At 54.5% G+C, this 17,450-nt stretch overlaps 1 protein-coding gene across 1 annotated transcript in view; it reads left to right on the forward strand.

The window, feature by feature from the left end:
* The window catches only part of KLF13 (Kruppel like factor 13), a 43,384-nt gene extending 27,458 nt beyond the window's left edge, over positions 1–15,926 (forward strand). Inside the window, exon 2 of the mRNA XM_032469196.1 lies at positions 10,031–15,926. Coding sequence (XP_032325087.1) covers positions 10,031–10,320 — 290 coding nt within the window. The 3' untranslated portion in view covers positions 10,321–15,926. The remainder of the gene's footprint in view (positions 1–10,030) is intronic.
* Positions 15,927–17,450: the final 1,524 nt, after the last annotated feature.

The following is a 17,450-nucleotide window of genomic DNA, read 5'->3' on the forward strand; positions in this document are numbered from 1 at the left end:
CTACCTGGGTAGACTGGCCTGGTGCAGCCATCGGTCCGCTGAGCCTTCCCAGGGGCCAGAGGGGGACCTCGCAGCCTGTGTGGGGAGGGTGGTCCCACCTGGCTGTGAGATGGGGCGGTGACCTGCCTCGTTCCTCTTCTGCCCTCGCCTGGGGCATTGTGAGTAGCCAAGCTCAGCTCACCACAGCCATTCCTGGTTCACGGTGGTGAGGGGGCAAGATATGGACACTGGGGCTCGGCCAACCTGGGTGTGTGACCTTGGGGAGGTCATTCTGACTTTTGCCCTCAGTCTGGTCCCTGGGATGGGTTCATCCTGACACCCTCCTGTCTCTTGCGGGGTGGGATGGGTGGGTGGAGTCATAAGCCAGCGCAGGCAGGAGTGAACCTGGCATCTGTAAAGTGGGAGGAGGGTATAGCTCCGTGGCAGACTGCGTAGGTCCTGGGTTCAATCCCCAGCACCTCTGTTAAAAAATAAATAAATAAATATCCTCCCCACCCCCGAAAGAAAATGGAAGAAAAAAAAAGTGAACCCAGCACCTGTAAAGCTGTATGGCTGTGGCAGGCAGGACCCTGATGGCCAGACCCACCCAGGGGGCCTAGGGAGAGGACAGGAGAGAGGACTGGAGGGCCCAGGGAGGGGGAGACACAGGAAGAGGAAGTGGGACCAGAGTGGTTCCTGAAGGCTCCATGCAGAGGGGCCCAGAGAGCCTGGGGCCAAGCCAGGTGGTGGTGGCAGCGGGACCGGAACCGGAACCTTGTGCTCCGCCTGAGCGCCCTCTCCCCTGGTTGACCTTGGGAGCTTGGTTTCTTTGGGGCAGGGCTGGTGTGGGTGGGTAAGGTGGGCTGAGGGATCGTCAGCCTCACGGAGCAGCCTGGCTTCTGCGGGAGTCCCTGCGGACCTGTGTGTGTGCTGCCGGTGATGGTGACGGGTGCCACCCCCGACGTCACAGCCCCGCGGCTCCCCAGAGGCTCTTCCATCCTGTGCACGCTTCCCCTGCCCCGCCCACGCCTTGCCCCGTCATTTCTTTTTTTGGTTCAAGAGAAAACCCTTTCCCAGAAGCCTGCACAGTCCCCCGAGTTCCCACCCCTCCCCCCTAGCCCTGGCAGAGGACAGCGAGTCTCCCGCCTTGAACTTGGGGTCCATGTTCTGACTGCAGAACTCTCCTGGGTTGGTGAGGGGAGGGAGGGTGGCAGCTAGCTCCTGCCCTGATCGCCCAGGCTGGTTCTCAACGGTCAGTCAGTTGGGGGAGAGTGGACAGAGCGACTTTTATGACAGGAGCATGGTATTCGGGAGCCTGGAGGGGCCTCCAGGACATAATTACAACCCTGTGTCTGCGGCTGTTGAAATGCTTCACCATGGTCTTTTAAGTGAGGCTGAGTCTGTCTAACCCATTATCAGGGAGTGCCCTCCAACAGAAGCATTTGCAGGGTGACCCAGGGGCTCCGGAGCCTTGGAGTCCTGCCCTGGGAACTCCTTCTGGAAAGGTAGATTGGACTTAATTGCTGTTTTTGAGTTTCTCATACTCGAAGGACTGCCCCCCTGCTAGGTTTAAGGGGTGCTTATGGGGTGGTATCTCCTGGGGGTGGTATTGGATTGTGCCGGGGAATGTGCGAGGCCAGGACGGGATGGGAGTGCGCGGTATTGTTCCTTTAACACCCGCCTTTAAATCTGTGTTATTTGTGGCTACCGTTTCCTCGTTTGTTATGGAATTTTGTTTTTAATTTTTTGAGTAGGCAAATACACTGTGTTTCAAAATCCGAGGGGTTTTAAGTAGTTTTCCAAGGAAAGTTCTCCAAATCCTCCTTTGCCTCCTTGCCCAGCTCTCTGCCCCGAGGCGACCTCCACTCCTTTCTCCAGTGCCCTCCCTGAGCTTCTCTGCAGGTAGAAGCAGATACGCATGCGCACTTGATACTTGTCCTGCCCCCACGCCTTCTGCTCAGAACCTTGCTTCTCTCACTCAACACTGTTTCTGAGAGACCTTTCTGTCTCTGTTCAGGAAGAACCCATCCCACTCCTTCATAGGATTCTGTTACTTTATTCTAACTGGCCCCTATGGAAGGGCAGGAGTTGTTTGGGGGCTTTTGCTGCACTGAATAACCAGGCACATATCCCATTTCATAGGGTAGCTTCCCCGAATTGATTTGTGAGTTCAAAAGATACACACATCTGTCATTTTGACAGTTATGGCCAAGTTGCCCTCTGGCAAAAAGCTTGTGGCACTTTGTGTTTCCATCAGCAGAATGTGGGCCTGCCTATTCCCACATTCTCAGCTCCCTGATAGGTAAAAAGTAGGATGTCCGTGGTGTTCCATTTGTATTTGTCTCCTGATGGGCAAGGTTGAACATCCTTCTGGATGTTTGAGAGTCATTGCACCTCCTGTTTAGGAACGGTCAGTTATAGCCCCCGCCCATTTTTCTGTTGGGTGTTCTGTCTTCATTCAATCCCCCTGTATTGGAGATAAGCACTTTCTTGGTGTTATTTTTTGCCTTTCTTATGGTGACTTTGCCCATGGAGATGTATTTTACAGTCAGATTTATCACTCTTTTCACTTATGGCTTCTGGATTTTGATTCATAGAAAGAACTTCTAGCATTATAAAGAAATGTTGCTGTGTTTTCTCCTAGAATATCTAGTTTCACTTTTCACGTTTAAATCTTTGACCCATTCAGAACTTATCCTGCTTTCAGGTGTGGAGCACAGACCAGTTTTTACCTAGTTGTCCTCAGACATTTTTTGGACCCTGTCCCTCTAGCCTGTCTTAGATGTTACTTTCCGCTAAGCAGTTCCCACGGTCTTAGAATCTAGTTCCAGCGTTCATGCTGTGCTCCACAGCCAGCCATCACTTGGACAACAGTGTGTTGACTGCCTTATGGCCCAGTTCCCTCACATCATTCTTCTTTTTTCGAGCTTTTCTGGCTATTTCAATTTTTTATTTTTCTGTATGAATTTTAGGATTAAGGTATCTTATTCCAGAACAAAGCAAGGTGAAGCAACAACAAAAATGCCTGCTTTAGAAATACACCTGCATCCCCTGTACGAATGTGAAGATATGCACGTCTGTAGAAGGAGGATTTTCTCCCTTAAACCACGCCCCTGGCTGTGGTCTCCAGCCTGGTGCCTCCTCCCTCCATGTCCCACCAGCTCTGGGGCCTGCTAGAGCATATGGGAGCCTGTGATCAGCACACTTGTGACCCACATAGCATTGGAACTGAGCATCCGGGGCCAGGCCAGGCAGTTCAGCAAAGATGAGTGCTGGCTGGTGTACAGCTGGGGACGTTCCCAGGAGCTCCACTGGTGATAACAACATATCTCCTCTGAGCACGTGTGAGTGTTCTCCCACTAGCCCTCACAGTAACTGTGAGATGGGGCCTTCAACCAACGGGCAGGAGTGCCGGAGTCAGGGTGAGGCAGGTGCTGGCCACGGCAGGGGCTGCTTCCATGCAGAAGTCACTGCTTCTGCTGCCCACCGAGTGGCAGCTCTCTCTCCTGGGCTTCCCCTCCCTCACCTGTACAGTGGTGGGTAAGAGTTCCAGTCTGGACTTCGCAGGAGACAGGGCATCTGTGCATTAGCTCCATGAGGGTCTGTAAACCACCACAGAGTAGCTGAGTGGCCTCCTAAAGAAAATAGGAAAGCCGGCTCCCCACTGCAGGGACAGGCCTTTCTGCTGAACCCAAGGCTGTGGCCTGGGCTCCCTGGGATGCTAGAACTTGACTGGCCCCTGTGGTTGGCCACGTGCTGAGATGCCTCAGAGCTGGAGGGAGAGTGGGCCTCCTGGGAGTGAGGAACATGGCAGTTTTGAGGTTGGGAGCTGGAAGTGGACCCGTGCCGTGACCACAGATCAGAGCTATCTGTTGATGAATGACAGGCCACTTGCTGGCAGTGAATAGCTGGGACCTGGGGCCTGGGAGCCCAGGAGAGGCTGTTTCACTGTGGAGGCCTCTCCCTGTGCCTCTCTGACTATCTGGACCAGTCCTGCCCATCCCCATTCCCCGCAGATACACATCTACACAGATTCCCTGTGCCCAGTGAGGTCTGCTCTTGTGGTCCTGGTACCCCTGTTGCTGGATCTAGCTGTCTTTCTCTCTCGGGCCCCTCCGTGTGGGAGACGTCTCTCCCTTCTCCCTTCCAGAGGGACGCTCAGCCAGCACTGAGGAGCCCGGCACTCACTGCCCATAAGCAGAAAGAGCCCTGGTCTGCAGACGGTGCTCTGGACCAGGCCCAGCGCGAGGCCTTTGGGAGACAGTGAAAAATGCACCCCACCCCGACTGCCCACAAGAGGCTCACAGGCAGAAAAGAACCACTGTGGTCTTTTTCTGTGGGTGCTGTTGGAGCCAGGAGGGGCCCTTCACCTTGTGGAGGCCGCCAGTTTGGCCGAGCTGTACAGGGCGAGGGGCATCGCTGGGGGCGCGCCCTGGACGGGAGGGCGGGGCGGAGGCAGTCGAGCCCGGAGGTCCCAGCCGGACACGCGCGCTAGTGCGCGGGTCTGCACCTGCCCGCGGGCGGGCGGGCGGGCGGGCGCGGGGGGGGAGCAGGGCCCGGGCGCAGGCGCTGGGTCTGAGGCTCCGCGAGAGGAGCCCCTGCGCTCCCCGCCCGCCTCCTGTGGCTTCTGGAGGGAACACGCTGTCCCCGCCCAGGCCTGCGGCTTGGGCAAGAGAGTGTGGGACGCCGTGTTCCCTGATAAGATGAGGCAATCGCTCTCAGCCGCCTCGCTGGGCGCCAGGGAACATTTATGTAACCCCCGCCCTGCGCGCCTTCGGCCCCGCCCCCATACCACCTCCCTCCCTGCGCGTCCCCCGCCCTCGACTAACCCCGCCTCCCCGTCACTGCACACCCCACGCCTCCCCACACTGCATCCCCCAGGCCCAGGGCCTGCAGTCCTCAACCTGTGCTCACATGACCCCGGCCCCTCCGCTCTGGCCCCTTGAGGCCTGGCACCTGCAGGCAGGTACCCACCCCCTCCAGCATAGCTGGCCCCTCGGGCCCCAAGAGCCCCTCAGTGACCCTGGAGTGCCCCGACCCCGGGCTCAGGCTTCAGGGATGCTGCAAGAGGCTTGAGCTCCCTTCAGGAGTCTAGGGTATGGGCGAGGGTCATTTCAGCGCTAGACTGAACACTGTCCTTGTCTTAGCCCTGTGGTGCTGCTGCCTCCCTGTCACGTGCCCAGAAGGAGGCAGATGCAGAATTTGAGCCTGGGGAGAAGCTCGGGTTTGTTTAGTGCGCTGGGTTGACTCCCCGCAGGACCAGGACCTGGGGGCCCCCACCCACACTCTGGGTGTGTCCCCTGTACTCACCCAGCTTAGCCATGTCCTCCTAGGGTCAGTCTCTGGAGCCTCAGTGGTATGCAGAGTGGAGTGCAGGGACACCTGCAGGTACTTGAGACCCTGCCAGGGGGCCACAGGTCAGAACTGTTTTCATAACAATAACGTTACTTGTCCTTCATTCTCTCAGAATAATCGAGTGGAATATTACGGAGGCTACATGATGTGTGGTGACTTCATCCCTCTGATGGCTACTGGAATGTGTGCTTGAGTTTAAAGTTTTTTGTTTTAATTTCTAACACGTTAAATGTCTGTGGACCTAACCCATGTCAACCGGAGCGCCGACGGCTCTTCATGGAAACTGTGGGAAGTGCTGTCCTGGGGGACCCTGTCCTCTTGTCTCCACCCGTTTGCGATTCTCCTCATCCACCTCCTGGGTGCCGCTTGAATGTCACTACTCAGGCCAGCCAGGCCAGACCTGGTGCTGCTCCTTGCCAGCATGAGTCACAACTTCTAAATGGTTTATCCGTCTGTCTGTGGACTGGTTTATTGGCCTCCTGGAATGGGCTAACAGAAGAATAGAGGATGGAGCAGGGACAGCCCTGTCTGTAGGCCTCACACCCACGTCCCCAGGGCCAGGCAATGCGTTGGTGCTCAATAAAAGTGTCATGCTACTGACCCCAGAACTGGCTGAGAACTTCGTGCCGGCCAAGTAGTAATGCTGGGCTGTCGCCACCTGCTGCCACCAGGCTGCCTGGTGCCAGCATCCCATCCCGTGGGATGCCACTGTCCTCTGCTGCCCTGGGGTCACACAGCCCAGCTCTAGTGATAACAACCTAACGTGCGTCCCGGGTTGCAAGCAGAAGGACCCCGAAAAGGACAGGCTCCCAGTGAGGACCAGGGCTTAGGAAGCAAGGCTCAAGTCTGAGAAGACCTAGTTGACAAGAATTATAGATGGGAGCTTAAGTGTGGGCTGGTTGTGTGCAACCCTGTGGAATAACCACGTACCCCATGGTGAGGATGGGGCACTGTGTCCATTCCCTGTGGCTGCCACAACCAGTTACCAGAGACCAGTGGGTTAAAACAACAGAAATGTGCCTGGCTTGACTATTTATTAAACCCTTGCTAAGTGAATACATCTGAGAAAAGAGAGAGCCAAGGGAAAAACAAACAAAACAAACAAACAAAAAACAGACACATATCCTCACTGTTTCAGAGGGCGAGCAAGGTCTGAACTCCAGGTGTGAGTGCTTTCTTGAGGCTCTGAGGGACAGTCCATTCCTTGCTCCTCCTAAGGTCTGGGGGCTGCCCCACATCCTAAGCTCCTTGGCTTCCAGGCACTTTACTCCCTGGAGTCCTTTCCCCTTCTCTCCTAATCTTTGTCATCTCATCTCAGGATCCTTAGGTCAATCACATCTGCAAAGATCTTTTTTTCCAAATAGGGTCACATTGACAGGCCCCAGGGATCAGGACTGGGACGTACTTTTGGTGGGGCCACTGTTTACCCTACTCCAGGCAGCAAGGCACGTGTCTGGGACCACACCATCAGTATGCGGTGGGGACAGGGACTGAGCCTCGTCTGTAGGACACTCGAGCACAGTGCCCAGTCACACAAAGGGACACCACTCTATAGTGCTGGGCCTTTCCAAGCACTTAGGACAGCTGTGTGTGGTGAATCTTCAAGAGTGGAATTAGCCTGTGGCATTTCTCAAACTTTCTGTTGCCGATTTTGTTTTTTTCCCCTGGAACCGATGAACAATTTTAAAAAGTCTAACATTTCTTTAAATATGGTTTGAGAAATGTTGGGCTAGATATTTTAAAGAGTTATATTTCAACATTCCTTTTTATTCTTATCAGAAACATAAATGCACATGGTCTTTTCTAAAAGACACATAACACAGAAGAGTTTATGACAACAAAAAAAATCCTCTTCTCACGCTAGCCTTATTCTCTAGAGACCAGTACTGCTTTGATTTCACATATCTGGTGGTTACTGCCATAAATAAAATGATATGCCTTTATTGCTATTTCTTGTTTTTACAAATTAGGTGCTACCTACCTGAATAAATCTCTACCCTGAAATTTAAGTATTTACCTCATTCCTACCCCTCTCCCACCTCCTCCTGAATTGTTGCTATATTATTATTTTTAATTTTTTTGTTAATTATCCTTATAACTTTAACCTCATTTAGAGATTTCCTTTACTATACATGTGTGTATTCCTTCCTTTCCCTTAAAGCCACATTCTCTCTTGGGGCCATGAATCAGTTATATGGGCTTTGTCTTTAAGATTGGTTCTCAGCACTGACAACTAGTGCTAGGGTTCACATGACCACGACTGTGTGCAGATTGCTTCCGAATGCCAGGGTCCGTGCTGGGACTGCATTCCCATCTGCCATGCCATGGCACTGTTGTGAAGGATAAATAATACTCAAAAAGCCCCTAAAACAGTGCTTGGATCTGAACTTCTCCCTCTCTGCTCATAATCACATTATATTTTAGTTTGCTTCTCGTTTAGACAGTTTTCTCACATACCTTCTATTTTTCCTGGAGTTTCTAATTGCCTCTCTTTTTTCTTTTTAGCCAAAGAATATTATGTGCCTTTGCTGTGTCCTGAAATTTATTCAGCCTCTTGATTGTACTTTCTGGTGTCTGGAACTCACTCTCTTCTTGGAACCATCCCTCTGATTCCTGGACCACTGCTCTGGTGGCCCACCAGGTCTCTCCCTCACTCTTGTCCTGGAATGACCCTTCATTGTTCACTCACTTCCCTGGCTTCTCAGTTTTGTTTTGTTTTGTTTTGTTTCTCATTTTTGCTGGCATGGTGAGAGGTAAACTTGGAAGGCTCTGTCATCTGGCATCTAGTGTGACTTACGAGAAGTCTGGTGTCTGTCTTAGCCTTACTCTCTTGTGGATGACCTGGTGCTTGCTTCTCCCCTTTCTCTCTAGTAGGTTTTGTGATCTCTTTTTACCCAGTGTTCTGACATTGCACATATCCTCACAGCAGGAGCCTCTGCTCACTACCCTGCCCACCTCTGTGCCAAGCCTTTCCAGATTAGTTTCCTGTCTCTTTTTTTTTTATTTTTTAACTCTGACAGATACTGCTCTATTGTTTCTTTGGTAATTTCCTCTCCTCCATTTTCTTCTGCTCTTTTATTCAATGCCTGCTGTTAGTTAGATGTTGCACCCACAGGACTGATTCCCTGTGACTCTGAATTTTTAGTTCCTACTGTTTGTAACTATCAGATAGGTTTGAGAAATGATGGTTTGCTTTGAATCCCCCTCTCACACATACCCTGCCACCCCAAACATAAAATCAATCAGCTTCAGCGTTACTAGGAGACAGAACACTGACAGTCACAAATTTTCTAGAGTTGTTTTTTGGTTCTCTTTTTCTGGGATATTTCCTTGAGTATGTTTCCAGCCTTTCTATGGAATTTTTGTTTTGGTAACAATACTCTGAATTTCTAAACACTATTTTTTGTTCTCTGAACTTCCTTTTTTATGGTATCCTATCTGCTTTATGCATAATATTTTTGTCTGAAATTTCTTTGAGAATGCTAATTAGAGTTTTTTGGTTAATATTCTCTTCTGTTTCCTGGCTTCACTCTTTTTCCTCTGGAGTCAGTGGTTTTGTTACTCTTGGCCTCTCCCGTTCATGCCACTGGTTTTCCTTGCCGTCTGGCCGTTTTTGGGTGTCTGTTTATATTTAAGGTTGATGGGCTCTTTCGGAGTGGGTGTTGTGGGTTTCCTTTGCTGGGTACTGAAGGGCCAGCTTCAAGGACTGGCTCTCAGCTTCAGGGACAGAGTCAGGGAGGGAGGGAGAGAGACAGGGCAGAGATGGTGGCTGTGTGGCCACCCCCAGTGCCTGAAGGGCTGCATTCTGGAGTGCTGGAACCCCTGCTGGTTCTCCCTGTGCAACTGATGTCTTTTTTGTGCGTGTGGTTCAGAGTCCACCTGGGCAAAGGCTGGCCTGTCCCTTGCTCTGAGCAAGGGATGGGAGGGAGGGGGCGAGGTCCTGACTGTAGCCAGCCTTTGTTACCTCCCTCTCACTGGGTGTTCTGGGCAGCCACCCTGTCTGTCACTGAGCAGTCTCCTCTTCTGCAGCCTGTTGGCCATGTTGGAACTCCTCTGAGAGGAGATGCAGCAGATTCGAATTGAAGCCTGAGGTGGTAAACCTGACATCTCTGTCATAGACTCTCAGGCCCTGTGAATTGTCTGTCCTGACCCCTTTGTGTTACAGATGAGAAGAAGGAGGAGGGTCCAAATGGTGGCTGGGCACTGGCAGGGGGTTAATCACCTCCAAGCCCTATAGGGGTGTGGGGCTCTGGAAGGCTCCCATGGGGTCAGAGTCGGGTGGCCAGACTTTTGCAGGTGTGCGAGCTCTCCCTGAACCCTTTCCTCCTGGCTCCCATTCTTAGAGCCTGAGGCGTGGCTGTGCTCCCCACAGGCCAGGGACAGCTGACCCCGAACAGGGCGTTGAGTGGCACTGCTCTGCCATATATTGGGCGGCCAGAGCACCTGAGATGGTGCCATTTCATCCTGGGAGATGTCTCCTTCCTTATGCCGTGTGGACTGTAAGGCGCTGCTACCCACACCTTTGCCCTGAAGGATTTGTCGCTCAGGCTGGCGGAGATGGGGTGCGCAGGAAGGGGCGCAGGGAGGGGTGCGGGCAGTCAGGTTTGGGGGAGCAGGTGTGGGGTCTTGGGGTCTGCCCTGGGGTGGCGTGGGTGGCCGTGCGCGGAGACTGACCCTCTGCCCATGTCGCCCGCAGGTGAGAGGCCGTTCGCTTGCAGCTGGCAGGACTGCAACAAGAAGTTCGCGCGCTCCGACGAGCTGGCCCGGCACTACCGCACACACACGGGCGAGAAGAAGTTCAGCTGCCCCATCTGCGACAAGCGCTTCATGCGCAGCGACCACCTGACCAAGCACGCGCGCCGCCACGCCAACTTCCACCCGGGGATGCTGCAGCGGCGCGGCGGGGGCTCGCGGACCGGCTCGCTCAGCGACTACAGCCGCTCTGACGCCAGCAGCCCCACCATCAGCCCAGCCAGCTCGCCCTGAGCGGGCCCGCGGGGCGGGGCCGGGGCCGGGGCGGGGCCAGGGAGGGGGCGGCTCCCGCAGCACAGCCCCGCCCCCGCGCCCGGCCCAAGGGCCCGCCCCATGCCCAGCCTGTGGCCCCGCCTCCTTACAACAGCCATGAGCAGATGCTCTCACTTCCTCTCGTGATTTCGTGTCTTTTCCTTTTGTGATAAGAAAGAAGACAGAACTTTATGAAGTCAACGACAACAACAAAAAACATTTTTTCTCCACCTCAGGTGTCAAAATTAATTTGTTAAAAAAAAAAATTTCCAAAAAACACCATCCACGATTGCACAAGAGATATGCCCACGCAGGTGAGATTCCGTGGTGTTGAACCCCCCCCTTTCTCAGGGATGGACATGTTCCACGAGGTCAGTGAGGACACCCCCTTCCTGCCGCCTTACTCTGTACATAGATTTGCACTCGAGAGTGTCCTTTGAGGTTGGGGCACACACTGGGGGCCCAGCGGTGCAGGGGAGCCCAGCGTCGGCGGCAGACCCGCCGGTCGGTGGGTCGGTTTGGAGCGGCAGTCACTGACATTGTGCTTCCAGGGCAGACCCCTACACAGCCCCGGAGCTCCCGCGTCCTGCCCACCTGCCCAGCCTCATCCTCGCCCCAGCCGGCAGTGGAGCTCGGAATGCACACAGCTCAGAGGGACGCCTTAAGCTGTGGTGGGCCCTGGGGAGACTGCAGAGGGCCCTGTCCTTCGGGGGATCTCAGAGCACTGGGAGCAGAGATGCAGGCCCCGGCCCGGCAGACCGCTGCGCACCATGTGATGTCCACCCAGCCAAGGGCCGTGCCCTGAGATCCACGCTGCACAGGGCTACCGCTGCCGAGTTCCTGCAGAAGGCACCAGGGACTTCCCACCGTTACACAAAGCCCCTGACTGCTTCTCTACAAAGATGTCTCAAAGTGTCATTGGTGTGTCCAGTTCCCATGTTGGGCCAGTCCCGCCCTGCTCCTGAGACACCTTTGTTTGAAAGGGCGGTTAGAGTGGGTCACCCTGCTGGGGCCTCTGAGTGTGTGGCCCTGCGTGTGCCCTGCCTGGCGCTTCACAGAAAGAGACCAGAGCATTGTGACTGGGAACTTTTGGGAAGTGGCCAAGCGGATATTATGGGAGATGTGGTCAGAGAATGTGCATTCTCTTTTCTCCTGGAGGAACACCAGACAAAAGTTGTGGGAAAGGCTTTTCTCAGACCCACCGTGTCCCCAGCTCAGAATTCACTAACCCCCAGCTTCTCTGCGAATTCTGTGTCTCCTGGCCTCCTCCCTTCCCCTCCTGCCTGGGAGGCCCCAGCCCACACCCAGCCTGTGGGGCACTAGGGTGCAGGGCTCCCTCGCCAGTCTTCCTGTGCTAAGAGAGGAGGGGCAGAGAGCTGGGACTTGGGGTGGGGGGTTCGAGCCCGGGCAGGTGGGTCAGGCCAGGCTCTAGTGCACACCTCTGCAGAGAGCTGGAACCCCCTCCCTCTCCACCCCCACCTCCGCCCTCCACTGCCCAGGCACCACCCTTCCCTTCCTCCAGAGAGCTGGGGACCTGTAAATATAAGACTAGTCCCCAGTGTGTGTGTGTGTGTGTGTGTGTGTGTGTGTGTGTGTGTGTGTGTGTGTGCGTGCGTGCGTGTGTGTATGTGTGTTGGGGGAGGGGTGTGGGTTTTGGGAGGACTTGGGGTATCTTGCAGAGACCTCTGCTCATTTTGATGAGGAGGAATGACCCTTGGGACCTCAGAGGGCCGTAGATGGGCTCCCCTGAGCCCAGAGTGCCTTGGCCGTGGCCATCCTGCTTCCAGCCCCATCCAAACACAGCACAGAGACCCAGGCCCAGCTGTGCTTACCCACCCTGGGCCGGCTCCAGAGTGGGTGGGTGCCCTCTGGCCATAGTGCCCAGGGGGTGGCAGTCTGCCATCTGCAACACTCTGGGTGCCCATTTCTGACTCTGCTGTGTGTCAGCTGGGATTGGCCAGCGGTATGATGGTGGCTTCTGAGGAGCATGGTAGGTACCCAGTTGGGCAGTACTATCGTTTTGCTGTGGGTGGAAACCCATTGGGACTGATGTAGGGGGTGGTCCCCACCCTGCGTGGGTGCAGAGTTGGCTCCCCAGGGCGCCGGGCTCTGTTGGGGCTGTGTGGCAGCCCTGCTCACCTTTGGTCCAGGAGAGGGAACGGGATATGCTGCAGACACCTGGACAGAGTGGTGCCCTGAGTACCTGGGGTGAAAGCTCTTCACGCCTGGTTCCAAAGCGAGGCCCGGAAGGCCCTCGGGGGCCCCTCCCAAAGTTGTTTCTGTGTGGGGCAGGGAAAGCCACACTCCGAATACATTTCATGTCTCAGGAACTCACATTCCAGGTTCAGGAATTTTATTCCAAAGTCCTTTGGTGTGCTCACTGTCCATGAGCCCCGGAGGCAGGGAGAAGGGCTACATGTCTCTTGGGAGCCACACAGCGCGGCCCTCTGGAGGAGCCCATGGCATCCACTGCGGAAGGCGGCTTTGCAGCCCCATGTCTCTCTGCACATAGGAAGGGGGCAAAGGACTAAACCCAGTCATCTTGGAATAAAAGAAGAGCTGGTTTGTTTTAGAGGCGGGGTGGGGGGCGGGGGAGGGAAAGCGGGCGTTTGCTGTTTCCAAAGAGAGCACTTAATTTAATTTTTCCTCTAAGTGACCCAGGGCTGTTCCGTCTGATAGATGGAAGGGTAACATTGCCTTAAAACAGAAATATGCAGGCGTTGGCTATTTTTGGCAAATGAGTGTGTCTTCATTCCCAAAGTAGTTCTTGGCTGCTGGCAGGGAGGGTGCGGTCCTTCCAAGTGGGCCTGGCCTGGGAGATGGGCCACTGCTTTTCTGATGAGGGCACCTGGACAAGTTCCTGCCCGGCATCCCTGAGCTCTCGGCCCAGGGCTCCAGCCAGTGGACTGTCTGGACTCATCTGGGGCTAAAATTCATCTCACATGAAGGGTGGGAGAAACCCATGAATCTCAGGCCAGGTTCAAGTGGGCTCTTACCAGCATCTCATTGTCACAACATGTGGAGTACGTGTGGAAGAGGGTGGTGGGCCCGGAAAGCTGCCCTCGCCCGGGGCCCCACCCAGGGGAGCAGCTACACGGGGAGAACCCTCCTGAATGGCCTGCATTTTTTTCTAAGATGTAGAATGTCTTCCCAGCCTGGGTCTGTTTCAGGGTCTTTCATTTTTCTGGTTTCTGGGTATGCTTGCCGGCTTCTATGTGATTGAGGAACAAACCCATAGGACTCCTAGAAATGATGGTGAAAACTCAAACTGTACTTCGTGGCCAACTCCAGGTCTTGCAGGTCAGGGGGCAGAGATCTCAAAGCGAAGGTTGCCTGAGTGAAGGGAGAGTTCCCCTCCCGCCAGGCCAAAAAGTGACCCCAGACTCACCCTTGGGGGCTGGTATTCAGCACGTGTCCCAACCAGGAAGCCCTCTTTGTGTCCCCCATGGTAGGGTTGTCTGTCCCCCAGATGTCTACCCGGCCCCACAGCCATATGGAAAGACAGAGGGCCCTGGGGTCCTCTCCTGTTGGGTGCTACACAGGAAAGGGCAGTGATGCCCGTGATGGGAGTGTAGTCTTGGAGGTGCCCTCCCTGCATCCTGCTGCAGTCTACCCACCCCCTGCACTCGAGGTGCTGGACAGCCCCCCTTGATTCTGAGGCCATGCACCCGGGCAGGTGCAGGATTCGCCAGGGTGCAGCCTCCAGGTGCAGACATCAGCAGCCCTGACCACCCCCAACCCTGGGTCATGGCTCAGACCAGTGGAGGTGATTGGGAGGTGGGGACAGACAGGTCACAGGTGCCCCCCACCCCAGCGCACCTGTTGGGACATGCAGACAGGGCTGGTCGCTTTCTGTGGTCCAGGTGAAATGCAGCCCAAGCGGGGTCTTCATTCAAGGCTTCTGCCCCCCCCCCCAAGCCTGGTGTCTGGAAGTCCCTGCGCTCTTGCCAGGAGCAGGTGCTAAGGTGGGCGGCACAGGGTTAGAGCACCCCCCAGGGACGTGCTCCATGATCTCAGCGAGCCGGCTGCCACCTAACAGGAAAGCGTGATCTCAGCAATAGCGCCCTCATTTCTCAACTCCTGGTTTCGGCTGTGTTTACAAGGCTACCTGATTTGTTTGACTTCTGACAGCTATAGCTGATTTCTTTCTTTTTTTTTTTAACCCCTTTTTACAAAGTCATTCAAAGACTCAGTGCTGGAAGATTTAAAGGGGCTGATGTGTTGGTCACGTTGCAGCCAGTGAGAAACGCTTTGCGAGTCACCCCCATCTTTGCTACCCAAAGGTTCTGTGTGCGATACTAGTGACCGCATTTTCCAAAGCTGAAATAGTGGGTGTGGGCTGACACTTTGAATTCAGGATCGCCCTGGGAAAAGCCAGGTCCTGTAACTGATTTTCCTGATTCTGAGGCTGGGTTTCAGAAGTTTGTCCCAGACACATTCCAGAGAATTTTGTACCAGAATTTGAATGCACAATCCAGCTTACTACTGATAAATGCCTGAACATCGTTTAGGGAGAGGCCCTTCCCTTCATGCTGTTCTGTCTCTCAGTTGGAAGAGCTGAAGTTGGTGGGAGGCATGAGCCCAGGGCCACCAGGGAAGAGGGGCCACACTTGGTTTCTACTGACCCTCTTATCTGGATATCGGACTTGCAGTGGGCCCCCTGGCCCTGCCCAGCCTCTCCCCTCTCATGCAGCTTTAAAACCTTACTACTTTTATTTAAAGATGAACAGGACAGGAGAAAGCGGCGTCCCCTGCCCTGCACACCATACATTCCCCATGGGGGACATAGGAAGCGTGGGGGCGGGGTGCACGAAAGCAGCTTTCTCCCAGGGCTCGGGGACATCTTTCCAGTCACCTGTCCACAGGCTGCTGCACATGCTCATTTGGAAACCAAGGGCATGAGCTGAATGCCTGCCGGGCGACCGCACGTCTGGTGCAGGCTCTCTCTCCCACTTGGCACCCTGTGCCCGGCCAGCCCCTCCCTCCCCAGCCTGCCCTCCTCACCTTGGAGAATCCCTTATGTGATCGCTGGGGACCCTGGGGCTGGAAGACCTTGGCATGGGGCTCTCCTGAGCAGCTGTGCGGGGTCCGGCTGGTGCAGGGCCAGGAATCGGCATGTGGCTGTGCGGGGTGATTGCCTCTGGGACTCAGCGGCCCTGGACTCCGCACAGACAACCCCTCCCCCACCCAAAGCCATTGATGGAACTTCTCTGGAATTGTTTGCCAAAACCCCAAGGTAGAATCCAAGGGTCCAAGACCATTTCCATCGAGCACACGTTTTCCATTTCTGTAGGAACTTTCTGTTGTCGTTTTTGTAACCAGCACCACACACCATGCTTCCGAAGGCCATGTCCCACCTTTCCTGGACCACTACAGTCAAGTATTACAGCTGTCCAGTTCCCGGTCTGGCCTTGGCTTGCTCGGATAAAACTTTGTATGTATTTTGTAAGGCATAGATTCTATATTGTAATGATGTCCTATGCAAAAAAAAAAGGAAAAAAAAATTAACTAAATTGTAAATTTTGTTGTTTTAACGTGTATGCATGTTTTAGTGACGTTTACATTTTGAAATAAAATTTATGATTCATTATTTTAGTTGCCAGGGCTGGTCCTTTGATGGGCAGGCCCTGGAGAGGGTCTGGGATTGGGGGGAGGGGAGGGGAACCCAAATGACCCAACTCAGGCAGTTTGTGTACTTGGCTGAGAACTTGCAGGCCTTTCACAGAGAGGAAGACTTTGTAGGGACTGAGCGCTTTTCTGGCTGCCTGTCCTGCACCCTCACCCCCAACCCCCCACTCCAGGACCCATCTTAGCTTATCATACTCCCACTCCACGTGGTGACACCAGATCCCATTTAAATCTCCTGTGGGCATGAGCGGCCCCCGGCTGCTCCTCAGAGCGGGGCCTGTCCACAGCAGCAGGGAGAGTCCGCGTGGCCAGTGGAGGAGGCCACGAGGGGGCTTGGACCGTGACTGGGAGGGAAGATGAGGTAATTCCCCCCGATAGTCCCAGCCCTCACCAGATGCAGACCCAGGACTGCATCTGGGACTGTATGTGATTCTTAACGTTACCACTTGTTGTTCATAGGCTGCGTAAAAACCACGAAGGAACGCATTGCAGGTGATCAGAGATGCTTTCTCTGAAAGCGACATTTCTGCTGGCCACCGTTTTGTGATGAAGGCTTGTTTTCTGCACTACAGATAAGGAGTGGGGGTGGGGAGCGGACGGGCCCAGCGCACACTGGACCCTCAGTAAAACAAGCACACGTTTATCAAACAAAAGTCTTTCTGGTGCTGAGGTGTTCGGAGCCCAGTCTTGGTTGAAGTGTCTTCCCAGGACATTCCACGGTGCACCTTCTTGGACATGGTTCCTGGTTGCTCAAGAACTCCCCAGACAGGAGCAAGCGAGAGTGGGTGCTTCCATAAATGTGTGCTGAGAGCCCAGATGCTTTAAAAACATTGACGGGAAAAAGCAGGCATCGGTTATGACGTCACTGCTAAGGTCTGAAAGAGGTCGTGGGTTCTGCTGGGGTTCCGTTCCAAGAGAGAGGCCTGGCATTCCGGCCGCCCCATCTCAGGAACCTAGGATCCCTGGAGACCTTGAGAGGCCCCTTATAGTGCAGATGGAAGAGAATAAACAATAGTTTTCCTGGTGTTTATAAAACAAATTTACTAGTATGTGTCCACAAACAGCACCTAAGCAGTATTGGGGGGAGGGTCTGCAGTGACGGGACCTCAGGACTGGACAGTGACCAGGTGTCACTGTGGGGCCAGCCCCAGGCCCTTCAGGGCCCCACCCTCTCTACATTTTTATCAGGACTTGGATGAAAGGTCAAACTTTGGGCAGTCGGATGCAGTGTTGCGGGCGTGGGGGAAGCGGGCCCACATAGGTGTGGGGATGTAGTAGTCACCGTACTAAGTTAACGGGGTGAGAATGCAAAACAGCCGACAGATCAGCAGATGACAGCAAGTCCCTGACCAGAGCCGCTACCCGCTGAGACAGACCTGTCTCACCAGACCGAATATGGGCGAGAGCCGGCTGGGCCACCCTAGCCTGCAGCACGTCTCTGGGGACAGCGGGGCCTGGGTTGACCAGAGAGCTGCCCTTGAGCA

This window comes from Camelus ferus, chromosome 27 (genome assembly GCF_009834535.1).
Source record: "Camelus ferus isolate YT-003-E chromosome 27, BCGSAC_Cfer_1.0, whole genome shotgun sequence".
In the NCBI taxonomy this organism is placed as follows: domain Eukaryota; kingdom Metazoa; phylum Chordata; class Mammalia; order Artiodactyla; family Camelidae; genus Camelus; species Camelus ferus.